The sequence below is a fragment of the Nesoenas mayeri genome (assembly GCF_963082525.1).
Source record: "Nesoenas mayeri genome assembly, chromosome: 12".
NCBI lineage: Eukaryota > Metazoa > Chordata > Aves > Columbiformes > Columbidae > Nesoenas > Nesoenas mayeri.
Window position 1 is genome coordinate 17,570,174 of NC_137547.1, and position 27,965 is coordinate 17,598,138.

Below are 27,965 nucleotides of genomic sequence, written 5' to 3' on the forward strand. Positions count from 1 at the left end.
ACTTAAGGGAAAAACCAATTCTTTTTAGCTGTTCCCAAAGCAGAAAATGAGTTTCTTTCTTAACTGTTGGAAGGAATTGGAAAGAATCACCTGTCTAATCATTAATCCTATTTGTACAATACGTGACATTCTTGAAAGGGTGTTTGCTTTTGTTTATCTGAAACAGTTCCAGGATTTTACTGTCCAGGAACGCTAAATGGATGATATGTACATATATATTGAAAATACCTTTCAGTAGCATATTTTTTGGTGTGCCAAGAAGCGGTCCTGAGCCACAAAAAGACTTTTCACTAATGGGACGTGGCGTTTTCTCAGTTTTCTTGCAAATGCTGCAGAAAGCGAGTATGGATTATCTCCCGGCGGTTTGATTAAATGTTAGCTCATTTAAAGTTTAACATAATATTTTAATGATATGCAAATGAACAAAGCAAGTGTAACATTTGTGAACGTGGTGTTAGTGTCGCTGTCAAGGTGCTTGTCCCCAAAGGACAATCTGTGCAAGCTGCTCTCACTGGCAGCTGTGGAAAAGGGACTGGAGTTCTAAAGCTTGCCCAGTTTCCTCCAGTGGAAGAACAGTTAAGCCAATACTGAGAGTGTTCTGAAAAATGTCCCCTCTGTTTCTAAGCAATTACCAATCAGTTGTTTCCCTGCAAAGTTGTTGATTTTTACAAAAACTTCATGTTTTCAAAAGGACAAATAAAAACAGATGATGCAAATATGTAAATCATTTGCATAGGCAGTTCCAAGGTTCCGTTTATATACTCAGAGATGCCTATCTTGAAAAACATGACATAAAATACTTGATTTTCAAAGCTATAAAAAATATGCTGTTGTCATTTTGATGACAATAAAAAAATAGAGTAACTTTGAAGTGGTAAATGTTCTATTGCATCTTGTGGTGTTGGTGAAGTCCAGTTCAGGCACTGACTTCTCTTGGATGAGATGTGTAACGCATCTTTATTCTCATCACTAAGATTCTTGTTGAATTTCATTTTGAGCAGGGGATGAAGGTTTCACATCACAATAGCTAAAATCATGACCATAAACCAGGGCTTTCTGAGAGGTTTCATCCAAATCTGGCTCATGAACTGCGACAGCACTCCACGTGTTCTTCCCCAGGGATTGATGTAAGAGTTCTCTCATTCTCCTGTTTTCTTTGGATGTGGATTCCCAAATGATTTCAAGTTCCCCTTCCACTTTCCTAGAAAAAACCAAAGAGAAATCCTGATTTTAAAACCACTTTTCAGCAGTACTTAATTACAGTATAAACTGCATCTATGTAGATGCTTGAAATTATCTGATTGAAATCAGTCCCATTTTGTTTCTAAAAAAGCCCACTAATGCTAGAGAGAGGATATGATCAGCAGAAAAAGTGATGGACCCATGTCATAAGTTGGATTGAGGCCATGCAAAAAAGTAGGTCCCCATGAGATCGAAATATTGTGACTGCTGCTGTCCACTGAGTTGGGATCCATCGTGACTGCAGTTCTGCTTCACAGTATCACAGTATGTTTGGGATTGGAAGGGACCTCAAAAGATCATCTAGTCCAATCCCCCAATCTTCCTGTGGCAGGGATGTCCCCTCTGTGTCCCCTCCGCCAGGTGCTGAGTTCTGCATGGCTGATCAAAGAGTGGCAGACTTTGGGGCTGGTGCCTTGTTGTGGAGGTCAAAAAGAAGTGGTGTAATCTCTTCTTTTGGGGAGGCAAAGGTAGTGAAGGACAGTCCTCAAGCCATTATAACCTTATGGGCTGATTTCTCTGACTGCCCAAGCATAAATGAATGAATTATTTAATGCTTTTCTCAAGAAAAAGGTTATTTTTCAAATGTGGCAGCTAACATGGTTTAATAATGCAGCGTGTTCAGGTCACAGACCTTCTAGTAAGTTATACGTGGTCGAGGTTAAGCTCTTGGGTTTCCTCTGACTCACTTCTAATATGTGTCAAAATACAAAATAATAAGGAAATATATGTCATTTGAAGTGGAAAGCAAAGCTGTTGCGTTGAAAATGAGCACACATCTTAATGCTATAGACTGACACCGTTACTTCAACTGCTACCTGAAGCAGTCGCTAGAGCCAGCCCTGGATACCAATCCTCCTGAATACCAGGTTCTAAAAATGAGAAACAAATCAATGCAGAACATAAATGGGTTGAGATTAAATGCTGCCACGCTACATTTCTAGCAAGAGGTGTGTAATGGAAAATAGATAATCAGTGCTTCTTCTGCAGCCCTTTGTGCTCAGTAACACTGAGAATGCAGCGGTAAAAAGTGGCCCAGACATAGCGTGGCCTCCTTTTGTGTTTCATGTTATGAATGGATATCTAGTTAGAAGTAGTGCAAAACATTACCCAGGCTTTATTTCATCTGCTAATTTCTAAAACTGAGAACTTTTTGTAAAAAAACATTCATTTTTAATGCTTGCATGAGCTTGGAGCAGAGAAAATTTGAAGATGACCCGAAGATCCCCAAGTTCTGAGTTCAGTGTAATGCTGTCAGCATGCCTGACAAATCGGGGGCTCATTTTCAGTCCATATGTTCAGTTCAATGGCAACTGCATTGATTTCACAAAATAATAGTTCAAAGAGATTTGTTTTAGAAGTGTCCACAGGGTCAAATTACTTCAGCAGCAAGGAAACAGATGCCTCTAGAGGTAGTGGTGTATCTGAACTCTTCTTGGAGGATTAATTTTTAAACAGAGCTGAGAGATGCAGGGTCTGGCCGTGCTGGCGGACTCTCAGCACAGCTCCCACAACGTGCTGCCCTTACCGTGCAGCTGCTTTCTGGGTGGGCATCCAAGAAGTAGCAGTTGTGACCCAACTCTAGTTAGACAAGCAGTTTTTCTCTCTGTTTTTGTTGTTTTAAAATTCTGATGGGAACAAAAGATACCGGGAAGGGGGTGTCTATATTCTTGCTAGTCACAACCTCCCTGCTGGGATAGGAACCTGGATTATGTAGCAGCTTTGTTGCTGTAACTTCTGTACTTTTTTCTCAACACTAAAATGTCCTCGTTCCTATTTCAGTGGGCAATGGCCCTCACCACCCTTCTCTTACCCTTCTCCCTTCTCCTTTTCCTTATCTCACCAGAAATTCCGTCAAGCTCTGCCAATTCTGCCAAGCATCCCTGTCCTTGGCCATGGCTGCTGTGACGTGACCCTGTATAGGGTCACCCTTGTCACCCCATTGTGCCCACAGCAGCTGGTTCATCTCTTCCAACACAACTCTTTATCACTTGGTGTTTTAAACTAGATATGTGCTCAGTAGTAAATATGTCCTGTTTCCATTTGTCTTTAGTCAAAAAGCATTGTTTGTTTCTCATAAATGTAGGCTGCTGTTACTTAGATGAGTAAAAATAAAAATTCCATTCAACCCGGGACCTAGCCAAAATGTAAGGTTTTGTATCTTGTTGAGAGTAAGCAAACATTAATACTGTATTTGAGGACACAAAACTTAAACAGAAGCACATCTGAAAGCAGATGCTTCTTTGCAAATGACGAGTTTTCTGGCCTCACTGAGCTAAATGCATTCAGCCTTAATCTCTGAGAATCTTAGCTGCTGGCTCGAGAATTTTCATGAATCCTATAACAGTTTATTTAAGGAATCATTGTCACAAAGATCAACGATTTTTATCATAGTTACTATTTCACAGGTAACCTTACAGGTAAGACCACTCCTCTCCCTTCCCTGTGTGTGCCCAGGAAGTTTTTCTACAGCCTTCTGAGGACAGTCTAAGGCACTTCCATTGCTGAGGCTTTCAGAGCCGCAGTGAACATCCCAAGTACAGCAGCCGTGACTATCTCAAAGTGCTGTTCCTCTGCAGAAGGCTTACGAAATACACTGTGACCTAGAAAACTCATATAGGTAAGTGCCCCGTGAGATAAGATTTGAGACATTTATAGAATCATCAAATTGCTTTCGTTGGAAAAGACCTTTAAGATCATCAAGTCAAACCACTTTCTTTCCTAGAACCACGTTAACAACTTTGTTTATATCTGAAACACACAATGCATTTAAGGAAAGGCATGTGATAAAGCTGACTCATAAGATTATTCTGTAAATAATAAAAATGTCATTATGATTATCAGCTGCCTGAAGAACAGAAAATGATTCTGCTTTGTCATCAGTTGCTTTAGGCAAAAGGTTGCTGTGAATTTCCAATATTCTCTAGCAAAGGTTGTAATTATTGAAAAGGCTCTATGGAGCAATTTCTAGGAAGGTAAAATTTGCATAGCTTTAGAAGCTTTTATTTATCAAAACAACAATGATATGTGTTTCTTTTTGAAAACCAAGTGGAAAAATTCTGTTCCTTGAATGCAATGTAGTGCAACCCCTGATTTTTGTCATCAGGTGAAAGTTGATGCAGGAGGGGAAAAACTTTCAAAGGAAAGTCACCTTTGTTATGTTTTATGAAGCCCTTGTTAGTTTGGATGTAAACTTGTTAAAAACAGAACAATGAGAGAAGTGCAGAAGCACGTGAATATCACTGCTGTGTCTGAACAGATTTTCCTTTTGAACACGCTGTGACCTGCAGTGGCTCCACCTCTGGGCACAGTCCTGGCCACTGTCCACCAGGTTTGCTGTAGACCTGTTCAGATTAATAAGGTGGGGCTGCTCTTCTCTTCTGCAGTGTCTTGCTGCAAGAACCGCTGTTTCCAGACCTGAGGTGGCATCTTCCCTTGGTTTACAAGACAATTTACCATCACCACCAGATACGGTAAACTTTTACAACTAAGAATTTAATGGCAGTGGCTAAGTCAGATTAGGGGGATGCTCATTGTACAATTCTCAGCTCTCACACCTGTTTAATAGCTGTATAAATTGAGAGAAACTGTGCTGACATAAGGTAGATGATACTACACCCTGTTTTCTATTGTCTTTAAATATATTCTTTCACAATGGCAGAGATGACTTGCAAAAGAACTGCTTAATTACCTCTCTGCAGTTATAAAAAGCTTTTCCTGTACGCTGATTACACGGATGTGCTATGAAGATTCCCACTACCAGAGGGGACAAATACCTTTAAAGAACTCTATTATTAAAAGGATATTTCAACACTGACAGTCATAATCTTGTATAAATCTGTTAAATTATCTTTTTGTCTTCTTATTCTGCACACAGCCAATCTACATCACTTATTAACAGAACAGTAAGGTAGATTCAAAAGGAAACCCATCATTAGATTCCTTTAATTTTGTGCTATTCTGAAAAGTGTTCAGCCTTTATTAGAAAATGATGTTAAATCATTAACATCTATCTTGATGATTCATAGACACCCCCAAATCATCAAAGACTACATGCAGACTGATGTTATTCTTAAGAAGTAGTCTTATGAACAGCAGCAGTCATCCAGAATAAATTCTTCCTTCAGAAAGTCTTGGAGCTGGGAATTAAGAGGAGCATTTCAGCATTTTCAGCTCAAACATGAGTGAGAAAAGCCACCTGGAATTTACCATGTGAGGCTGTGATGAAAAGCATGAATGCACAGCTGTGTGCAGTTCTCTGTCAGATCTAATTGGATTGTTTCTACCTGTGATTAACTTACTTTTTCTGCTGCAAGACTTCATCCAGGGTTTCCTGTTTGTCCTGCAGCAGGCTCCGGAGGTGCTGCATTTCTTGCTGGTACTGAGCCGTCTTCCCAGCAAATTCCTTCTCCTGCTCAGTCATTTTGAGACTGATACCTTCAAGCTTCCCAGCTGCTTTCTTTTTATATACCTGTAAGGGTTAAAGATAACAAGAAAAAATGTGTTTGTAGGAGAAAAAAGGATAACTCGCTACCAACAAAATAAATAGTTAGAGATGCTGATTTGCAGTTTCATCTTTACCTCAGTGCTTGAATGTATCAGGTAGGTTGCGTTACGGCTTTTTCTACCTATTTGTTGATTTGAAGGTATTACACTTGTGCTTTGTTCTGCATATAAAACCAGTATGTACGGTCAATGCCACACTGTGTGTTTGTCTTGTGAGTGAAAAGAATTAGCTGCCAAAAACCAGGTTTGTTTTCCAAGATGCAACACTGTACTTCATAGAACATATTGCTTCCCACTTGTCCAACAGTCATAGTTATCAATGCTACCATGAAAAAGTGGTTGTGTTCTGTTTGTTGTTTATTCTTAATTCTAAGAGGAAGAAAAGAGTGGCTTCATGTTTTCAAATATCTTGATGCTTCACGTAATAGTTCCTTCTGTGCTTATTGGTAATAATAACCAAATATGTTGGTCTAATCTCGAAAATAATAAATTCTTTTTGTACAAAGTGATTTTTTCTTTCTGAAATAACATCCCCATTAAATTACATACGCACACAAGGAATTGAAAAATATGGCTTGTGTATAGTTACAAATTTCTACATGCTGCTGCTCTTCACAAAAACAACAGGTATTATCCAATAGTAACTATTTTTTTCTCGTGATTGCAAACAGAATGCTTCACCTGTTATTGTATCTGCGGAATGTGATGTTTGATATAGACTATAGGACAGAGTTTTGGGATAGAAGTACCTCTTGTAATAAAACTGCAAATTGTTTAGTGAAGCTTTGAAAATCCTGCTATTTATGTCTTGCTAATATAAGGTTTTATCTAAGATGTTAACCACTAGGGTTTTATCTTCATCTGAGTCAGAGCAAAAAAGTCTGAGTATGCCTTTTGGAGAAAGAAAAAGAAAGTGTTTTTAGTGATGTGCTGCAAGCTACATAATCTTTTCCACAAACTGTTTCCTTTTTAGCTCTTGTTAAATGGGTTGTGTTGGAGTTTCATTTTCTGGAGGTAATAGGATAGTGATAAATACTGATATAGAACATTAGTCAGTCAATATTTAAGGCTGACTTCCATAGTCTTCTGTGGGGTTTTTTTCCCTATCTTTTTCCTGTGAGTTCTAAAAAAGAATGAGAAGCCTGCAAGTTAACCAGTCACATCACTCAACTTTTTAGATTCCCAAGACTCTTCCAAGTGCAGCATTAGATGTTTGTGCTTGTGCTGCTATGGGAGGATAAGGTGAACACATTCCCATGGAGCTGGCCTGGAGCAAGCGCATAGCACAGGGTAACAGCCATGAGACAGAGTTGTATGAAGCTGAAGGACTCCCCAGTGACACAAACACGTCCAAGCTCACTAAAAGATAAAACAACATGGAATTCTGACTGTAGAAGAATAGTTTTAATGCCAGAAACCTTGGTTTCCTCGAGTTCTTCCCACAGATCATCAAACTGCTTAGTAATTACAATTATGGAAGTATGAAGATGTTCCCCAAGGACTCCCAGTCAAAGTACGGCCTCAGGTGACTGTGCTGACTATGGCACTGAGTCAGTATCTCGGAGTTCTCTGAGTCAGCTGGCCAAGGTCTCTTTTCAAAGATGTGCAAGCGTGTACCCACAATACTGGTGTGGCTTCTTGGACCTCTCTGCTTGGGCTCCCTCCCTCTTGAGATCTATTTACTAGCAATTCAGAAAGCGACCCTAGGGGTTGTGTGGGAGTTTTGCTCCCTCCGCTCTAGCTGCGTGTCTGACATTTGGCTTCTGCCAGTGCCTCCGCAGCGGAGTGTGTGGCTGCTCTTCACAGAGGTGATACACAGTGTTTTATCAATTGGTAAATTTTTAACAGAACCATAAACCAACTTAATTGCAGGCTTTAATACAGTATGACATTTATGTGGTTTTGATAAACATGACAACTTGTGTGAATACTGGCAAAATGACAGCATGCTATTGTATGTGGGGTTTTTTAACTGAAAAGATGGAAGTTACCATCACTTGTTCCTTAAGTAACAGTTTTAGATGACCATCTCATTGTAGGCACTTGTAGGTAGCTCAAACCATAGGCTAGAAGCTTTTCTCTCATCATAACCTTGAGGACTGTATGCTCTAATTCATATGATATCATTTGTATTTCTTATTTTATATCTGACTGAAATAGCTGAAGATGGCCAAAAGCCAATGCAAAACACCCTTTTCTAAGAAATAGGGTAACACTCACATTACCAATAGTTTCATTGCCCTTTCAGAAAAATGAATGCATTTTTAAATACTATTAGCACTGGAGTCAGATTACACCTAAATACCTCATAAGAGGTTTATCCTGTAACTCAACATACACAGGCGGTCACGCAATTTGTGATTTCCCAAAGCAGGTGACAGATTATTCCTCCAGCTGATGCCTGCAGACTAGCGCGACCTCCAATGTTTCCCGTTCAACTAAACAGGAAACATGTAACCTTAAAGTGAGCTGTTGCTCAGCTTGCTGCTCTCTCTGTACCTACAGTTTGGTTTATTTCCTTCATTGTTAATTCCTGGGCTGTGTTGATCCTTAGAAATAAAAATGCAGAAGGAGCTGGTCTCCATTAACATAGTGGTGCATGTTTGTATCATTTGATGCAGGAACAGCAGTGCAGGTCTCACCTGTAAAATGCAATGTATGGAGACTCTCTGCTTTTTAGGGTAGACGATGCAAACTTGGTAAAAAAACAGCTTTTGAAATAAATCTATATTACTTTCCGTATATAGAAACCATATACCAGATATCCTTCTCCTTCATTTTTTGAGTTTGCACTAAAAGCAATTTCTGTAGCACCAAAGCTGTTAAAACATTAAAGTTTCAAATGTATTTCACCCTATACACTGTTATACTGCACATACACACTATGCTTTGTATTTGCTTAGACAGCTGTAAAGATAACCTATACTGTATTCTCTAATTAGGCTAGATGTTTGAACACCCACTGAGTTTCTACACCTCCTACCCTATGGCCATAGGAGAATACTGGAGGATAACTGGACACCTGGGATATGTGTTTCATTCTTCCAAATCTAATTGTAACAGACTTCAAGTTGAAGCATTAGTACAGCTTCAAGACAGTAGGAGAGAGAATAAGGGGGCTACACTACAGAGCAAAAATGAAATACAAATAAAGTATGATTTTTAATTATTTTTACAACTACCTGGAGAATTATGACTAGTTATGTAAATGCAATGACCTGGCAGACATGCAATGTACAAATACACTGGAAAAAGAGATTAGTGAAAACTATCCTATTTTGCTTTTTAAAAACTCTTTATAAAATAATCCATAAGTCTCTCATATAACACTGACACAGATTAACTACTGACTTTTCTCATTAAGAAAATCAAAACATTTTATGTAATATTTAGCTAAGAAATACTGCTCACCTTAACTTTTTCTTCCAGTCTTCCCAAGCGTAGACTGCCTTCTACTATTTTGTTGAGAACACCGTGATTCTCATTTTCCAAACATTTAGCCTGCAAACATATAGCATACATAATTAAATGTAATCATGACTTTCGACGGGGCAGACAAAATACACACTGAGGAAGACAAAGCTATTCTGGTTTGAGCTCCAGTAGTCTGAAGAACCAAGATGGAAAAAGAATCATGGAAATTATTTTAATAATGGCTAATTAATAATCTGTCACATGACAAAAACTCTGCTTTCCATGGAGCTGTTGTGGGCTTTTTGCACATGCAAAAAACTTGCTTTTTCTATTGTGTACTTTCAAGGTGCAGGCTTCAGAAGGGAAGAATACGTCAAATACTGCACACTTGCAAAGACGGGGTTCATGGTACCTTGTGGTGATTAAGGTTCAGACATCTTTCCTTCTGAAACAGCCTTTTATTTTCCTAGAAGTATTCTGAACATCTACTACGGTATTATTAAGCCAAATGGCACGCCTTGGACTTACAGGTAATTCTGGATTTCTGGGATATTTCTAATGTGGTATGCTGAGTATTTGAAGGTAGATATACCAGAGATGTAGAGATAAGAACCAGTTCCCCTAGCTCCCAGGAGGTGTTTATTGTGCCTGGTTTCACAATCCTAAAGTCCAATTTGCAGTGGCCAAGGGTTCGAGTTGGGTCACCATAGTTCCTCCTTCAGAATTAGGAATGAACTGCTATAGCATCTTTTACCCAACACTGATGATAACCTTTGTCTACTACTGGAACAACAGAAGCAAAATCAGCTTTATTTTACCAAGGTTTTGTGAAAAGCTTTCCAGGACCAATTTGAAGACGGAGTATCACTATGTCAAACTGAAATGGTCTCCAAGATCTTGTAAAGGAAACCAAGTGCGCCTATAGAAAGCCTGGTAACTTCCAGACCAGACACTTCCACTGAACAGAAGTTGCCCCAAACTCTGAACCAGCCTGGCAAAACCACTGCTCACCAAGAAGCAGCAATAACATGCACGTGCATTCCCAATAAAAAGTCCATACAGATCACTTCAAGAATAATAGTTTACCTTTAGATTCTGAAATGTGTATTAAAAATTCATGATTGTGTGCTATTTTTAATATACATAGCTTCAACAATTGAAGCCAATTTCTAAAATCACATTAATAAATCCTTTTAAACTTGATATATACCATTGCAGACCCTAATGTTAATGTGCATTTAGGCTTAACCTCCAGAAACCAGGGTAGCTGCTTTTAACTGCTCTTCTAGAAAATAATCTTTTGCTACTCCTATCCTATTTGCGAAAGTCTATTTAAGTAGCTAAATCGTTAAATTTATAGCTTTCTTTTTTGATAATTCAAATGAATAAGTTGTGCTAGTAGGATAATTGTGTGAAATATCAATTAAGTAATATTAATTGTGTAAAGGTAATTACCAAAAAAATAAGATGGTCACGTTCCTGAGCTATCTTCTGCACCAAAACAATAAGGTTTGTTAGATAGTGATGGGCTGCAACTTCTTTTTCAATTGCTTCCTCCAGCTGCAGTTTCAAAAGATCTATTTTCTTCTTTAATCGCCTACAAAATTAACAGAAGGAAAACCTTCAGATTGGGAATTAATAATGGCATTAAAAGACTTGCATTGCATGTGAAAATCAGCTTGTTCAAGTCTCAAACAATCAAATAAACATACTGTTAAAAAATGCATTGACTCAAAGTATTTGTAATGCTGAAAGTATCATTTCCCACTTTGGGGGCTGATTTTCTTTCAAATGTGTTGTGTGAATAATAACAGTGACGATCATTCAAAAGAACAATTTCTGCAACGGCTACATGCTCAAATTTCTAAAGAAATATAATAATAATCTTGTTTGTACTTTTTAAAGTATGGTGAGGCCAACTCTGAACCACTCAGATGCATTAGAAGGTCTGCAAACAGTGATTAATTGCTATAGCTAACTATTAATACTAGCATTAAAAATATATTCTTAATTTGCATGTAGACATAGAAAAGTGTGCACGAAAAACACATAAAGCTTAATAAAGTTAAATGACTACCAGGCCTTTAGATGTGACAAAGATGTGTTTAGGGAAACGTGTTTTTTTTCCATAATAGGTAGAAATCACACACTCTGGGATGTCAAACAATATTTTTACAGGTACTTCTACTGTTACTTTATAAATATAAGCATTTCTATACAAGAAAATGAGAACATGATATGACCTGTTTGTCTTTTTTGTCATCTCCATCTCAGTTTCCAGGATCTTGTTGTCAGCCATGAAGTTATTTTTCTCTAAAAGCAGTTTCTTGTTCTGAGCTTGCAGTGACGTTACCTTCCCCATCAGATCTTCCACCTCAGAGCGCTTTTTCTCCTGCTCCTGTTGTAAATGGCTGCACAAACCAACAGTGTAGAACCAGCGTCATGTACAGACCTACTTCACTAAAAAGTTAAGTTACAGTAAGATCCCCACGTGGAAGGTATGAAAAAGATACGTCAAAGAGAGGTATTACAATCTCGTGACATATCAAATAAGGAATGAAGCATAATAGAAACAAAATTATTCAAATCATTAATCCTGACTGCACTTGAAATATAATTTAAATGAGAAAATTTTTTCAAAGAAATTACTAGGAATGCCAAAAAAAGGTCTGAGAACTTTTCAGGAATACATTGTCCTGAGAAACAGTAACGTGCATTATCCTGCGCTTGAAAGCAAACACATGTACAGATTGTCTTTATAAATACATTACTTTATAGACTACACTGTATGACAGCACTGTTGTGTTGTGTTGGTTTGTGTTATTTTTACATTGCAAAGACTGGAGAAATTTAGTATTTTTCTTTTAGAATTTCAGGATCCTGCAGATGTTTTCCCAAAGATGGGAACAAAAGAATGAGAACATTCAAAAGACAGTGTTGGCAGAAGTCATTAGATTTGACAAAAATGATGTCTTAATGCCTTCTCTACTACAATTTTAAAAGGTACTCTATGGTAGAAACACTTCTACCGATGTCTCTAGACATGTGATTTCCTTTTGTAATTTCATCTATTAAAAGTGAGACAGTATTTTTGAAATATTTCTTACCTTTCTTTTTACTTTGGCAGTTACCTTCCTAGATTACCAGCATAAGTTTCCACTCACCTCCTACCTACAGAGTGATGCGTATGTGGATCTGTTCATGTTAATGCTTTGCAGAACTGTTTCTCTGTGCACCATATGTAAGTTCATACCTTCTTAAATCATTCACCAAAGCAAAGTGCTCCTCTGCTGCTATTCTGCTATCCACTTTGGTTTTCAGCTCTTCACAAGTAGAACGCAAAGCTTCCAACTGCTTCTGGTACCCTGCTATCTCTTCTTCTTGTCTCTGTTTCTTATCTTCTAAGATCATTATCTGTTTGGTCAATTTTGAAGCTTTTGGGAATGGAAAACAAACAAACAGAGTACAACACAACTAATTCAATACCCTAGTGAAACTCCAACTAAACCAATACTTGGTTAATTCCTAGTTGTTCATAGCATTATGTAAAAGTGGATTTGTCAGTTTGTTTTGTATTTTAATTTGCTGTATCAAGCAGTTTGTTTTGGAAAATACTGACATTTCAAGACTACTTCGCTCAGGGCTATAAGTTATTTGCTCATTGAAGTGTTATTTTACTCTGACAAATCCGCTGATTCAGATTTTACTAATTCAGGAGAAGAACGTAAAATGGAACATGAGTTCTGTAGCCCAGCAGACAGGGCAGACATCTAGAGACTGCCTAGTTTCTGTTCACTGATCTCCCAGTTCTTCCTGTAGCACATTATGTCAATCACTAGTTACGCTGCCAAACAGCTGTAGGAACTGAATGGAAGATCAGGGCTCTCATTTCCTTGTGAGAACTCCAGCGATAACTAACAAAATCTGGGTGTTCCCTAGGGATGTTCTGACAACTCCTACCAGATCAAGCTATTTTGAGATTTGGGAAGGGGAACGCTTGATTTTTGGGGTATTGTCTGGCCTTAGGCACGGTACATGATGAGTTGTTATCTCCTAAACACAGATGGATGCATGGAGGTAAAACTCTAAACAAGAAACTCAGAAGCTTGAAAAGCAGAAAGGAAAGTATTTATGGAATTAGATGGCTGATGAATAAAAAATGTCAGAATTGAAGTTTTCCTCTATAGTTCACTTAAGGAAACTTCTCATCAGCAACTTATGTTAATCACACATAATTAAATCATTCTCAGAACATGCTAATCTGTGACTTAAGATTCCATCTTGCTTTTTAAACTTCACTAAGAAATCTTGCTTTCAGTCTTGGGATTTTTAACTATAACATGCTTGTTCTCTTTTTTTTTGTTTACTATATAACTATTTACTAAGCAATAAACAGTGGTTCCAAAGCAGAAAATGAAAAAACCCTACAAATTCTAAACTGAACATTTCAATACGCAAATAATACCTTACAAATACAATCTGCAAAGTTTAAAGTGCTCTTAAATTATGAAAATGAATGCATTGCTGTTTAATGGTCCTTGTAACTTTTCCAGAGGAAGCAAGTCTAAGTGGAGGATGCTGTAGTGTCAATAGGTGACACTGACATTTCAGTATCAGTTGACATTCAGAGCTTGATCTCATATTAGTGTTAACTGCATCCAGCGATGCTTTGTAGGCATATCTGAAGTTGCAAAAAAACCCCTAAAAGCAAAATTGCCCCCCCCAAACACAAACAAAAACCTCCCAACCCTGCAGTACCATCTCTGGTGTAGTTCAAATGACTAGCACTTTACCTTCTTGAATGTGTTGTCTGTGACTGTCTTTTGCTTTAGCTTGTTGAATTTCGAGCTGCTCCATCAACAACCTGTTTTCTTCCAAGACCAGCTTGGCCTGAGTTTGTAGCTGCTGCCTGCAATGACAACCAGCTTATAAATAAAATACAGTTCAAATATTAACTATCTCCAAAGAAAAAGCACAACTGACTTCCAACAGTGTAAACTCATCACATTTGAACATCTTATAAAACTAATTTAAAACCTTCATAGAAAGCAATGTCAGAATTCAAGATATGCTTATTAGAGACATGAACTCACAACCTTCCAACACGTAAATTATTTTAAATAATGTTCAAAATCTTTAAATAAAAAAAATTCCTACAGAGAGAATGAAAAATATGTATGTGTGAATTAGAATCATAGCACCATAGAATGGTTGAGGTTGGAAGGGACCTTGGGAGGTAATCTGGTCCAATGGCCCTGCTCAAGCAGGGGCACCAAGAGCCAGCTGCCCAGGGCCGTGTCCTGATGGCTTTTCAATATCTCTAGGGATGGAGTGTCCACAGCTGCCTCTGGACAGCTTGCTGCAGTGCCCACACCAAAAAGCCGTTTCTCTTTGTTCAGAGAGAACCTCCAGTGTTTCAGTTTGTGCCCTTGGTGTCTTGTCATGACACTGGGCAGCACTGGAAAGAGACTGGCTCTGTCTTTACGCTTGTATACAGCGAGAAGAAGCCCCCAAGCCTTCCCTTCTCTAGGCAAGGCAGTCCCAGCTCTCTCAGCCTTTTCTCATATGACAGAATTAAAGTTAAATAATGGTGCCAGATGACTTGGAGACAGCTACGTAACTAAGAACTGAATTGTTTTCAAAATATGACAAATTCTTGGATAGGATTTAGATGTACTAGGCTTTGAACTCTGGAAAAATATTGGCAGTGTGTTTTGTGGGCCTGTAAAGAAGATGTTTAAGCGTGTTTAAACTGAACTATCCTGAGCAGAGCACTTAACTCTGCATTGTTTCACTTTACAAGAACATCGAATTTTTCTAATGCTGTATTCCAGTACCACTTTATACCAAGGAAAAACTGATGTCACTGGCACATTCCTACTAGTAGTAGAAGAGTAAAAGTATGTAACCTGCAAGGTCTGGGACAGAATTACATGGGCTTCAGGTGCAAAGCTGCACATTCACTATTTAATCTTTACCCAAAATTATTTCAGGCATTGCAGATCAGCATTGTTCCAACAAGACATAATCATGATCTTATTAACTCTTCAACAAAACTTAATTTGCTTGACGGGAACACCTTTTTTCCTTGAAAACTGTAATCTTACAAGTTTGCATGCAACAAGCACAACAATGAGTAGCTTTTAAGTTAATTTCTAGTAATGTAACTTGCCATTCCGTAGGGGTAATAAAGTTACTTTTATTTAATTGCTCATGCAGGTCTTCATTCTCCTTCACCAACTCTTCCACTTGTGCTTTAAAATTCTTCATATCCTCCTGGAAGACAAAGGACTCCACATAAATTTCTTTAGAGGTATTTTAACTTTTACTTCAACAAAAACTTTTGTAAATATACATGCCTGGGTGCCTTCTAATTATTATCTCGCTACTCATCTTTAACTAATATGCATGTACTTAACTTCAAAATTGGTTCACCAATCTAGTAATATTTGATTTAAAATAATACAGATATTTGAATTGTGGCACACTTTTGTCAAGTGTCATTTGAATTAAGCAGGTTTACAGCCTTAAAATATAGATTTAAAAAAACTGAATTCTGGAAATTACTAGACGATACTGTACATTTTAAGTATGAATAACATTAATTTGAATATAGTAGGATAATATAGTGAATTTACAGCACTACAAAACCTTCAGTGTTCTCTGCTTATTTTATGGCTTAATTTTTTGAAGGAAATAAGATATTTTTAAAAGCTATAGCAGTTCTGCTCTGAAGCGAATCACAATTTTTCAAAGATTCAGTGACAAAAAAAATACTTCTAAAGAGCTAAAAGAGCACCCATTCCTTAAATATCTAGAAATAAATATTATCCTACCGCAAAATCGTGTGTAGGGGAAAGGGACCTGGGGGTCCTGGTGGACAGCAGGATGACCATGAGCCAGCACTGGGCCCTTGTGGCCAGGAAGGCCAATGGCATCCTGGGGTGGGTTAGAAGGGGGTGGTCAGTAGGTCAGAGAGGTTCTCCTGCCCCTCTGCTCTGCCCTGGTGAGACCACATCTGGAATATTGTGTCCAGTTGTGGCCCCTCAGTTCCAGCAGGACAGGGAACTGCTGGAGAGAGTCCAGCACAGGGCAACAAAAATGATGGAGTGGAGCATCTCCCTTATGAGGAAAGGTTGAGGGAGCTGGGGCTCTTGAGCTTGGAGGAGACTGAGGGGTGACCTCATTAATGTTTACAGATATATAAAGGGTGAGTGTCAGGAGGATGGTGCCAGGCTCTTCTCGGTGACAACCAATGATAGGACAAGGGGTAATGGGTTCAAACTGGAACACAAAAGGTTCCACTTAAATTTGAGAAGAAACTTCTTCTCAGTGAGGGTGGCAGAGCCTGGCCCAGGCTGCCCAGGGGGGTTGTGGAGTCTCCTTCTCTGCAGACATTCCAACCCGCCTGGACGCCTTCCTGTGTAACCTCATCTGGGTGTTCCTGCTCCATGGGGGGATTGCACTGGATGAGCTTTCCAGGTCCCTTCCAACCCCTGATATTGTGGGATTCTGTGAAAATCCACAGGCCTGTAACTGGAAGAGCAGCTACACAGGGCACTGCAACCCCATATCAATGATATGGTAAATTCTTTCTATCACTGACTGTGTTTATGGTTTACTCTATTCAGAGAGCACAATTCTTGTACATTTCAGTGTGGTGCCCGCTTCTACCTCTAAACAGGCAGACAAAAATAAGCAAGCCAAGTAGGATACGACAGCACAAAAACTATTCATGGGAAAGTAAAACAAAGTAAGTTTTAATTTTAGGCAGAGCACAGCTTTGACAAATCCCTTTAAACATTCTGCATCATTTATTTCTGCTTTAGTGTAGAGGTATATTTCCTTTAAATGGCAACTTACCTCATGTTCAAGATTTAAATCTTCCTTTTCTCTTATTCTATCTTCATATGCCAACAAAAGAGGTGACAAATACTTCATATCCAACTTTTAAAAAAATCCATATAAATCAATTACAAACCATAATCTCATCAATATTCTTTACTTCTTCTCCTGCTATATATTGCCAGTTTTAAAGCTATTAAGGGTTTTCATATATGCCTGGCAGACAAAGTGCAGGACTTATACACACACACAGAACACTACACAAAATGTTAGTGCAGAAGTACTTCAGAGCACCGCTTTGGGAAGGACAGGGCTGGATGCTGTACTTGCACACTTCCCGAAAGAGCAGCTATTACTGATCAGTATATATAACACAGCCGACTGTGGATGCAAATGAATACTAAATCAATCTGAAACGCTACAGTAAATACAGTTAATCAAATTTAGCACAGATTTGTTAGTAAGTGGGAAAAGATTTTTTTACACTCTCAAACCTGCATCTTTAAAACTAAATACATCTGTGATTCTTGCTTACCATAGCTAGAAAGACAGAGCAGAAAGATGACTTCCCTATTTCTATATAGTTCTGAATAACAGTGAGGAAGGAAAACTTAAGATCTGATTAGCATTTCAAGGAGAAATTGTTACATATATTACAAATGCGTTCAGTTTCATGGATTATTTGCCTTCTCCTTGCCAGAAGTTCATAGGGTACTAGTGGACCCAGAACCATTCCTATCTTCAGAATCACTGAAAATATTCTATTTTCTTTTAGTATCATCTTAAAAATAATCACAACACAAGGTTGTGATTAAGAAGATTAACAATTAAGCAACAGACCTTGAAGCGAACTACATGCTAGACAAAACTAAGTGAAGATGGTATTTCTGATTCTCAGGGTAACAGTGCTTCTAGTTAATTTGCATTCAGTAGCTCAAAGTTGGTGATTGTGTGCAGTCTGTAGCTTACTGTAAATTAAGTAAAAATTGCAAAGTTCTGCCCAACATCTTTTTAAGCAACAAACATTTCTAATATTCTACTAGTATGTAACAGTTCAGCAGTGTAACTAAATAATATCCTGATTTACTTAGAAAGGAATGAAGATTGGTGAAAATATTCTTTTACTTACCAGCCATGGTGGTGGTGGTCCTTTCATTGGTAAACCTTTCAGTTTTAGATGCTAAAATAGATTTTAAAAAAGATACTGAAATTATTTCCTGCTTTTTGAAGCACCAGCCACTGTTCACTGCACTCACAACTATTACCCCAAACAAGCTTCTGTTTCTAATTACATGTGTTTCATATGCAACACACACTCAACAAACTCAACAAAACTGGAAGTTCAAAATCTTACTAATATAGGAGAAAGTCTAACTTCTCAGAGTTAACAATAAATACATATTTTAAATTTCAGGAAAAAAACCTATGTCATTTGTAGATTTTGTGGCAAATCTGGAGATTACAGTCTTGAAAACTCAGATGAATGAAAGGACAATAGGTTATTTCAGTACAAATTGTCTTTATATCCAAGATTCTCACCTCTTCTTGGGACAATGGCCTGAATTTAGTTTGATAGCGACTTAATTCTACATTTAAACGATGGACTGTCATTTTCAAAGCATCGTTTTCATCTACCAGTTCTTGTGCTTGTTGTCTGAGAGAAAGTAATTCCGTAGTCTCCTCTATTAAAACAAATAGACAACAAGAAAGTTCAATCAAAATTCAAGAAATGTTCACAATAATCTGTTAACTGTAAGGAAAAAAAATCTCAATAAGCCAGAATCATAAGAGAACATTTCTCAAAATACCGTAATGGAATAATCCCATGAAAAATTACTAACAAAAAACCCATTAAATTAAAAAAAAACGTATTTTTTTTTATGATCATGTAAGTATTCCTTGACAAAATTTCCACAAATCTAGAAAAAAAACTGTTCAGAAACTACTTCTGCGTAGATACTTGCTCAAATCTATGAGCAGGAACCTACTACTGAAGGAATAGGTTCCATGAAATAAGGAAAATCAGACAAGGTAACTACAGAATAGCTATTGAGTTTCTCTTACCTTTATGTGACTTCTCTGCAGCTTCTTTAAGTCTTCTGTTTTCTTGTTCTAGTCTCTTCAGCTTTAATTGCTGTTCTTCCATTTGCTGTTTTATTCCCTCATATTGTTGGACCACAGTCTGATACGCCTTGTTCAGAGACCAGTTTGCTTGGTTTAGTTCTCTGAGCTTTTCTTTAGTCATATTTTCCCGTGCTTGTCTTGCCCGAATAGACACATCTGTAATGCCACAGTACAATGTATTTAAGTGGTATTCAGACTTGAATACAAGTTTCAGCAAATTATAATCCATTTTTTTTCTAATATTAACATTATGGATGACACTTTCTAAATCAGCTCATGGCTCCCAGTAGTATCATAGAATAGTTTAGGTTGGAAAAGACCTTTAAGATCATCGAGTCCAACCATTAACCTAACACTGCCAAGAAAGATAAGGCCAGAAAGAAAGAAAAAAGTGGATTTGGAAAGAGAGCTATATAATGGAGTGGCTGCAAGCTCCCATCTTTGCTCCCACACACTGAAAACGTTCCTTCGTTAAAAGGCAAAGAAAGCGTCAACAGATCTCTGTCTTCCTATCACAGAGGACGAGAGAGGTTAGACAGGAATATCCACTGCATTAAACAAAGTGAATGTGCCCTGCATGGACTTGTCAGCCCTCTTGCCTCCTCATTTTAATCACCCGTGTAATGAAACCTTTACCTTCACTGAACAGGCTTCAGTGACCTGTTACTGAAGTTACTTAACAGTCCTTAAAAAAGTAATTTTAGATCATCTGCAAAATCATGGATATATTGTTGCATCAGTGATAATGGATCATGCTTTAAAATGTCTTTTCATCTGTATGGACTAAACAGCTTACCAATTAAAATGAAGGCTGAGATTTTCACCCTTACCATCAGACTTTTAAGCGACACCATAACCTAATGCAGGTGTGAATATAACTTAGTACAGAACAGTTCCTTAGTATAGGATACACATGAAACCCAAGAACTGGTTCTGAAATAAAGCTGTCTCTGTTATTGATGACATACAACAGCTTCATGCGTTCATGGTCACTATTAACTTCCTATGGGAACGCTTAAGATACTTTGACAGCACAGAAACACACAAAATACACAAAACCCCATGGACTCATCATAGGCACGCATCCCATCCAGGCTTAGAGAATACAAGCAGAAAAATGTATTTCTATATACATATGCATATTATTAAAGTGCAGATTTGTAGTAAAGTAACAGAAAAATCAGAAGTACCTGGGGATGGTGGAGGCTTTTCACATATCAGAGTTTCTGCTAATGATTTCTCTTCCTAGCAGAAAAATAAGAAATAAGAGAACTTGCTTTAACAGCTTTCTGAAGTACTCTGAACACTGCTGGAGAACTTAAGAAACGGAACTTTTCAAACAGATTGGTTTATATCAACAAAATTTAAGGTTGAACTCTGCTGACAACATACAACTTGTCATTTACCCATCTTGACATCCTTTTGTCACTTATCACTGCCACTTGAAACTGTTAATATTTTCTTCAGTTGTCAGAGATGTACAGGATGGATATTGCTCCCACTTGTTAGTTTGTATAAAATACGATTTTAGAATAGTCAATTATGATACCAACCATTAGAAAACAAAACATTTTTGTATGGCACATTTACCTATCTAGTTGTATTTTTCAAAAGGAACAATTAGCCATTCTTGTGCTCCAAAAGAAAAATATTCCCTAGTGGCAATAAATGAATTTCCTTTTAAGTGACTGTACACTGTCAGCTCTTCATAACACCCTTTTTTTCCAAAATGCATCACAAATTAACTTTCATATACGTTTTACCTTTAAATTCATGCCAGGATGTTCGTCTTCTGCTAAGGAAAAACAGATCTTTCAGTCAATTAGAAACAAAAGTAAGTCTGGAAACTATAAGGGCTCGTATGGATACATAAGCACACATATTATAAACTGCAAATAAATGTAAGAAAATCCTCCCAAACCCACAAATTAGATCACTGACTTTCCATTATCTCTTTCATGGTCTATCAGAATACTGATGTGAGACCTTACTTTACCTCACACTGTATAGATTCAACGATGGAAGAAATGAAGTTGCATTGTTGTCTTCCACTATGATTTTAGAATATAACTAAATGACAAACGAAATATTTTCATTTGGTTTACTCAGCTTGAATCCTATTGTGTCTCTGAACCAGGTAAGTGCAAATCTGACAGCTTCTAAAAATCTGCAGCACTTACCATGTAGAAGAGGGATTAGAAATGGTTTATATATCCTGTTCTTTTCTATTTAATGCATCCACTTCCCAAATGGCTTTATCAACGCAACCTATTCTTTCTGGATATTGTTCTCTATAAAGCTTTTAAAATAACTCCACTGAACTAATATTGAAACAACGCTGGGATCCAACATTAATAACGTTTAGAAAGACAAAGATTTTTCAAAACCAACTCAGTTCTGCTTCCTCTTTCCTACCCAATAGCTACTGAAGTGATGCCATCCTCTGTAAAAACTGCATTTTGCAGCTCTGGAACAAATTCCAATTCCCCTTTTTCCTGATTTTAAAATAATGGACAAGATAATTATGCAATAAAACTCCTACGCAGGTAGATCAGTCTAGCTCTCTTGTCATATATTTTTTTCCACAATACACTACAGTTACAAGAAGATAGCTTAATGACAGGTCCAGTTACAAACTCAATGTCCCTGATCTAATTAATTTATTTATTACAAAAGAATTATTTGTGAAGCTTAACAATTCAGAGCTTAGGGTGAACCTGAAACTGATGATGATGTTCAGCTCTCTAATCTGTCAGAACCTTCCTGTGTGACTTCATATACAATTTTAAGGCCCAGACCTTAAAAGACAGGAAGAATGATACAATTTCTGTAGAAAGGAGAAACAATTCCAGCATCATTCTTACTGCTGATTTTAAGACATGACATTTTTTTATCCAAGCAAATGACCGATTAAAAATGTTTTCTTTTATCTCTTTAGTGTTTTTAAAAAACACTGATAGTTTGTACGTTTTTCCATTCTTTGAGCACAGTAACACTCCAGTAGTTTCCAGAGTATTGGATTCTGGCACATATATAAACAGAAACATAAAGAATGGCTGTACTGGACAAGATAAAGAGTACACGTAACTCTCCCCCTGCCAGCTCTTTTTACACTGGCTGATAGTGGATGTTTAGGAGTTTCAGTTATGCTGTGAATATAGATCAATCTTCCCTCTTTATGCAGATTTGTAATTTTCTGTAATTACTAGAAATGGCTAAGTATTTAGTAGAATTTCTTTCATTGCCATTTTAAAGAAAAATTAATATATTGTTATCATATAGTATTAAATTTATTTTTTGTTTAAAAATCCCCATTATACTAAAAGGCACACCATTTTAGCTTAAAGTAAGTTTATTTACCTTCTATTTGCACATTTGATTCATCTACCAGCACCTGAAACTCAGTTTCATGAGAAGGCGCCTCTTTCTTGTCAGCATCAGTACTGGGACATGGTGGAAACTCTTCCTATGTAAAAACAAGACAAGCCTATCTAAATCATGATAACACTGTTAAAATAGCCCACGTGACCTGACACCTGTATGAAACCTTTAGTGTACTAATGTCGCAGTCACATTCAGAATTGTATTCCAATATTTTAAGACAATAAATTATAAGACATACTTTTTATTGTTTTAGGGCTCTATGTAAATAAAATCTAAGCCTTACAATGAACAGGATGTAGGAAACTATGACAGTTGGTCAGTTTACAGGGCCAATATTCCCTGTCACCTTATTTAGTTACAAGTCTGTGAAATTATCCTACAATTGCTTGTTCTGTGTTGTATCTAAACTCTCTCTTATTAAAAGATCAACCTGTTATCTACTGTATCACAACACTGAGGGATTAATGAATAACTTTTAACATCGTCTTTGCTCTTTTTCCCCTGTTGATCACATACCAATGTCCCATGTATTCCAGTCACTCCCTTTCTCCTCTTTTTTCCCCTCCCCTCGTCTTACTGAGTACTGTCTCTTCACCTAGGGCTGTTTATTGATTTCTTTCACATACATAGCATTTTATTGCCTCTTTACTACTCAGTTACTTCTTCCTGTTCATTAAATTTTTGTAGGAGTACTTAGCTGCTCATTGCTGGTTAAGACAATCCAAACATCTAACATAGAAAACTCCACAGGTCTTCAAGACAAGGTAATTTATTTTGTTTGATTCTGAATCTCCCTGTCCCTATACAGGTCTTTGCTCATTAGCACAATACCAAATAAATAACTAGGCTTTCACCATTTGCAAAAGTAAATTCCTAGTGCTTTTAAACAAATAATCTACTATATAAGTATCATGCTTAACATAAAATACTGAACATTTTACCAGACTAAATTATGCACACTATCCATGATCAATAAAAAACCTAACTCATGCAGGAGTAAATTAACCACTAAAAGAAGCATGTGAAATAAAAATTGAATAAATGTCTAAAGAGCCAGAAGAGGATGAAAAGCCTTAGAAATATTTAATATTTGCATTAATATATTAAAACACAGTAAGGGAATGAACGCATTTTCAAATCCTACCCTTTTATTTTTGTGGGGAAGAGCATAAATAGCATTGGTGCTAAAGCTTTCTCCCCTTTTCTCATTACTCTGGCAGCTGGACTCTGCCTCCTTATCAGCATCTGAAAGATAGGTATCCATGTCCTCCTCCTCACAATAATTGCCTGATATTTCCAGGGACTGTACAGGAGATCTGTCATTACCATCAAGTTTCCAGTTGGGCCTGCAAGCAGAAAGCAGTTTAAACCTTGTTTCAGTGTTGATTACTCTTTGAAAAAAAATAAACACTAGTAAAGTAGAACCATCAGTCTTAGAATATACACAATTAGTCCAAATAGCCGACACAAACAGACATCTAAGCTTCTGTCAGCGTGGATTCCTTGTTTGCAGCTATGTGTATCCTTTAAAAGAGACGATTAGTGCTGCAGCTAGATTTTTTTCTCTGTCTTAAACAAAATGCCAGATTAGAGATAGCAGGTTGCCAATTCTACCGAAAGAGGAGTCTGAAACTATTTAGCATAAAGGAAATATCTGACATGTAATTCAGATGATTCCTCAGTGACTAACCATTTGTTTAATTGACCATCATTTGGCAGAAATAATAGATGTTTTTATTTGTGACTGCTGGACAATCCAAATCTCCCTTCTCTGAAGACTGCATGCATGACATCACTTTACAAGAAATGGAATAAGGATCGTAGACACTTCAGACCCAATTTATTATGTAGTGAGACAAAGTAAGTGGCTATAACACCAGGAGTTGAATCAATTTGCTCTAACTCTTTAGTAAAATTATATCATTGTCAGATTCTACTTCTAATAGAAGATAATGAAACAGAAAGTATACACTACCCCATTCTGAGCTCTGCGACTGTCGCATATGGTTCGAAGCATTCTTCTTCCACATGGGTGGAATCACTTTCAGAAAGCGATCGCTGCCGAGGCTGAGGAATAGCAACAGTCTGCCCTGTGAGGGCTGTTGTAAGGATAACTGCCGCTAGAGCAGATCTGGAAGAAAACAGAATAAAGGAATGAAGCAATACCAATGATGTCTTCTCTGTGTTCCACATTTCATATTTTTTTCTACTGCAAAATGTCTTTGCTATTTAAGCAAAGCAAAAAGTTCACAGTTAACAAGCATAAACACCACTGAAAGTTCTAAGGGACTGGTTATAAACTATTAACTCGCAAAGTAAAGCACAAAACAGGGCAAACTATTGTAAAATAGCTATCAAAGAGTGAAGTACAATACCTGTCTGTTTTTCCAAATCACATGCATGAAAATCATGGAATAAAATGAGTTATGTGCCCAAAATTGACACTGATAATTTAGAGTACCTAGCATTCGCTTTAGCCATAATAGTACTACCTGGCATTGAAAATGCATTCCATCTTCTGCTATTTTGTTTCCATTAATCCCTACTCAGAACCTTTTACTGATGACTCTGAAGCTGTTAATAAATGCTGGCACACTGCAAACCAGAGCAAGCGTAAGTAGACAGAAGTGCCTATTTGTGAGATGCTGTGGAGTATATAGAGAAGGGTAAGAAGAAGGGGAAAAAACAAGTAGGAACAAAGATTAAAGGAGAGAAATGGTGAGGACTGTAACAGGAATGACAACAACTGGAGGTCAAAAAGGAAGAAGAAATGAACTAGGCTTAAGTAGGAATGTTACAGACACTAGAAAGACCACAGAAAACAACCAGAATTAAACTAAGCCTAGAGAAAACATAAAATAAAAACTGTAAGAAACTATAAATGAAAATAAAAATAAACGTGTATTTTCTCTTCATGTAACTTGCCTATATAGCTCATTCAACATAGTTTTACACGCCAGTTTTTTTAAGTCCCTGCTTTTTTTAGTATGCAATAAAACGGCATGTTAGTAACATTTAATTTATGCTTTTCTAACGAGTTAAAATTTCCTGACTCACAATACAAGCACTGTTATAATCCTACACTCTAGCAGCCATATTGAAAATGGCCCTAACTTTAAATAGTCCATTTGTCTTTAATTGACTAAGATTTATAATAAATTACATATTCATAATGGTCATGGTCCTAATTACTTAGCATGCTTAGGAGTGGGAGAAAAATGGCTATCTTTAAAGTTCAAAGAAGGGAATTGTCCCAATTAAAAATATCTTATATTTATGAAAAGCTTTATGTAAATACTGTAGCAAGGACATGCAATTCTTCTAATCATGCTTTTCTAGTATGCTATTGTAATTGAAGAAACAAAAAAAACCCTCAAAACCTACCTGGGCCTTTCTGGAGAAGGGTTTGGACTACGAGGGGGAGGGGTGCGGGGAACTGCAGGTTTAGGAGCTATGGTAGCGGCAGGGACCAGGCCATGAGCTATATGTTTCTAAACAATTTAAAATAAAATTAGTTGACTTTAAGGATCACAATGAAAAAAACCACAGAATTGAACATGCACAATAACTAACAATGCAAAATAATACAAAAGGGGAAAACAATTGCATGCAATTAATGTAAACAGAAGATCTGAAATGGATCCAAGTTTAATTTTTTAACATGTATGAACAGCTGCTAATGAAGGTTAGAAATGTAATTCACATAAGAACCAAGAATGTAGGTTCTCCACCTACTATATCACAATCTGCAAAACAGAATTTTAACTTAATCAAGTTGGTTTTTTTCCTGTATATATACAAGAAAAAAAGCAGTAGAAATTAACTTTTTTTTTTCAAAATATTTGAGTCCTGCTTTAGAGCAACAGTATTAGTCCCTTTCTTGTAGAAAAGGTCTGTCAGCCAGAAGTAATCCTCAGTCATAGCAGTGTGAGATGGGAGAGAAAAACTATCGCTAAACAAGTCTTGCAATCAAAGGTTCAATCTGAACAAAAAATAAAAAATCCTAATGTGTTTTTATCAGCAAATCCAACAATTTTTTGAAAGGATAACATTAAATACCAGCTCAAAAAACTAGGACCAGAATTCCCTACAAAGAGGACTTTGAATGGAATCACATAATGGTTGAGGTTGGAAGGAGCTCTGCAGATTGTCCAGTCCAAGTCCCTGCTCAAGGCACAGTCAGATAGAGAGGGTTGCCTGGGACTCTGTCAAGTTTTGAGTATGTCCAAGGGTGGACACTCCCCAACCTCCCTCACAACCTGTTCCAGTGCTGCACCACCCTCACAATATTTTTTTAATTATTATTATGTTTAAGTTGAATTTTCTGTGTTTGAGTTTATACCCAATCCCTCTTGTCCTCTCTCTAGGCATCAGAAAATATCAGTCCATCGCCTTCAGACAGATGTTACGTTTTTATGGAGTAAAACAGGTTAAGCTTCTGCTATTCTTGCTACAGAGTTTTGGGGTTTTTTGCAACTATTCTTTAAGCGTCTTCTCCAACATAATAATGAACAGGTGAACTGGGAAATATTTCTGTCTTTACAGGAAGCTGCATCAGGTAACTAAATGGTGCGTTACAAAGACTTTCTCAGCCTGATCTTCCACACACACGGCTCCCTCAGACTCAAGTCAGCCTGCCATGCGCATTCTGGTTACTGCGGCCACTGACTGTAGATGTTTTAGTGTAACTACCAGGGAATACAGCTGAGGTAAAAGGAAGCTGACAACCCACAGTAAGACAACAACAGAAGATCATCACTTAATTTTCATCCTGCTATTAAAAAAGAACTTCAAATACTTCAAGCGCGTTAAAATACCCCACCAGTGCTGACAACCCTACAACCCTTGGCTGCTCTAAGGTTCCGCTATGAATGTTTATCACAGCAGACCCGGGACTGAGGGAACGGAGAGCACCCGCACCCCGTCTCCGCACACCTTTTCTTTGCTTGGGATTTATTTTTCTCCTGTTTTTCACTTCGGTCAAACTGCGGAGGGATCACCGGCACCACCTGCAGGCGCCCTCGCCCTCCCGGGGGCGGGCCCCCCCGCCTTCCCCACGGGCCCTGCTCCACGGGAGCCGAGAGCCGCCCCGGCCGGGGCAATACTCACGAAGGGGCCTCTCCGGCCTCTCCTGAAACTAAACTCCATCGGGACCGGGCACTGACGAGTCTCTGCCTCCGCCTCACAACTACTCTCTCGCCTCTCCGGACGCTTCCCCCGTCGCGACCCGCGTGGCAGCAACGGCGCGGCGGATTTGCTGCGGGTTTGAGCTCCTCCAATCAGCACGTGTCTTACTCACCCCTCCTCCGGCCATAGCAACCTACCAGTGGCGAGGTTCTCCCCACCCCGCCTCCTCATTTGCTCACGGGCGGCAGAGCTCTCGCTCTTGATTTGCGGCCGCCGCTGTCAGTCAGGCGCGCTCTGAGGCGGGCGGTTCGGCTGGTGTCTGTGAG

The 27,965-nt window shown here is 37.9% G+C and overlaps 1 protein-coding gene across 3 annotated transcripts; it reads right to left on the bottom strand.

The window, feature by feature from the left end:
* Window positions 1-446: 446 nt before the first annotated feature.
* Window positions 447-27,729, bottom strand: CEP89 (centrosomal protein 89). Of its 3 annotated transcripts, XM_080351818.1 has the most exons (20): window positions 27,622-27,729; window positions 25,897-26,003; window positions 24,488-24,643; window positions 23,839-23,858; window positions 23,657-23,757; window positions 22,489-22,594; window positions 20,892-20,923; window positions 20,319-20,373; window positions 19,069-19,284; window positions 18,544-18,686; window positions 18,134-18,184; window positions 17,023-17,106; window positions 15,328-15,435; window positions 13,953-14,064; window positions 12,413-12,593; window positions 11,403-11,570; window positions 10,615-10,756; window positions 9,157-9,246; window positions 5,541-5,710; window positions 447-1,201 (listed from the first exon to the last, which is right to left on the bottom strand). In XM_080351818.1, exons 1-20 carry the CDS (start codon window positions 27,658-27,660, stop codon window positions 970-972), a joined length of 2,313 nt encoding a protein of 770 aa, XP_080207944.1. In that variant the 5' UTR covers window positions 27,661-27,729; the 3' UTR covers window positions 447-969. The 3 variants fall into 3 exon arrangements, with proteins under 3 accessions (XP_080207944.1, XP_080207943.1, XP_080207942.1); XM_080351817.1 differs by having other exon boundaries at window positions 20,892-20,920; window positions 23,657-23,858; XM_080351816.1 differs by having other exon boundaries at window positions 23,657-23,858.
* Between the last annotated feature and the right edge of the window lie 236 nt (window positions 27,730-27,965).

What these genes read in the sequence shown, in the direction of transcription:
- CEP89 (XM_080351816.1), bottom strand. Translation starts at nt 27,660, where the DNA reads ATGGAGTTTAGTTTCAGGAGAGGCCGGAGAGGCCCCTTC. An exon ending in GAGGCCGGAGAGGCCCCTTC is followed by an intron (nt 26,004 to 27,621) that starts GTGAGTATTGCC and finishes TAAATTGTTTAG; the next exon opens with AAACATATAGCTCATGGCCT. An exon ending in ATCCTGGCATGAATTTAAAG is followed by an intron (nt 20,374 to 20,891) that starts GTAAAACGTATA and finishes TTTTTCTGCTAG; the next exon opens with GAAGAGAAATCATTAGCAGA.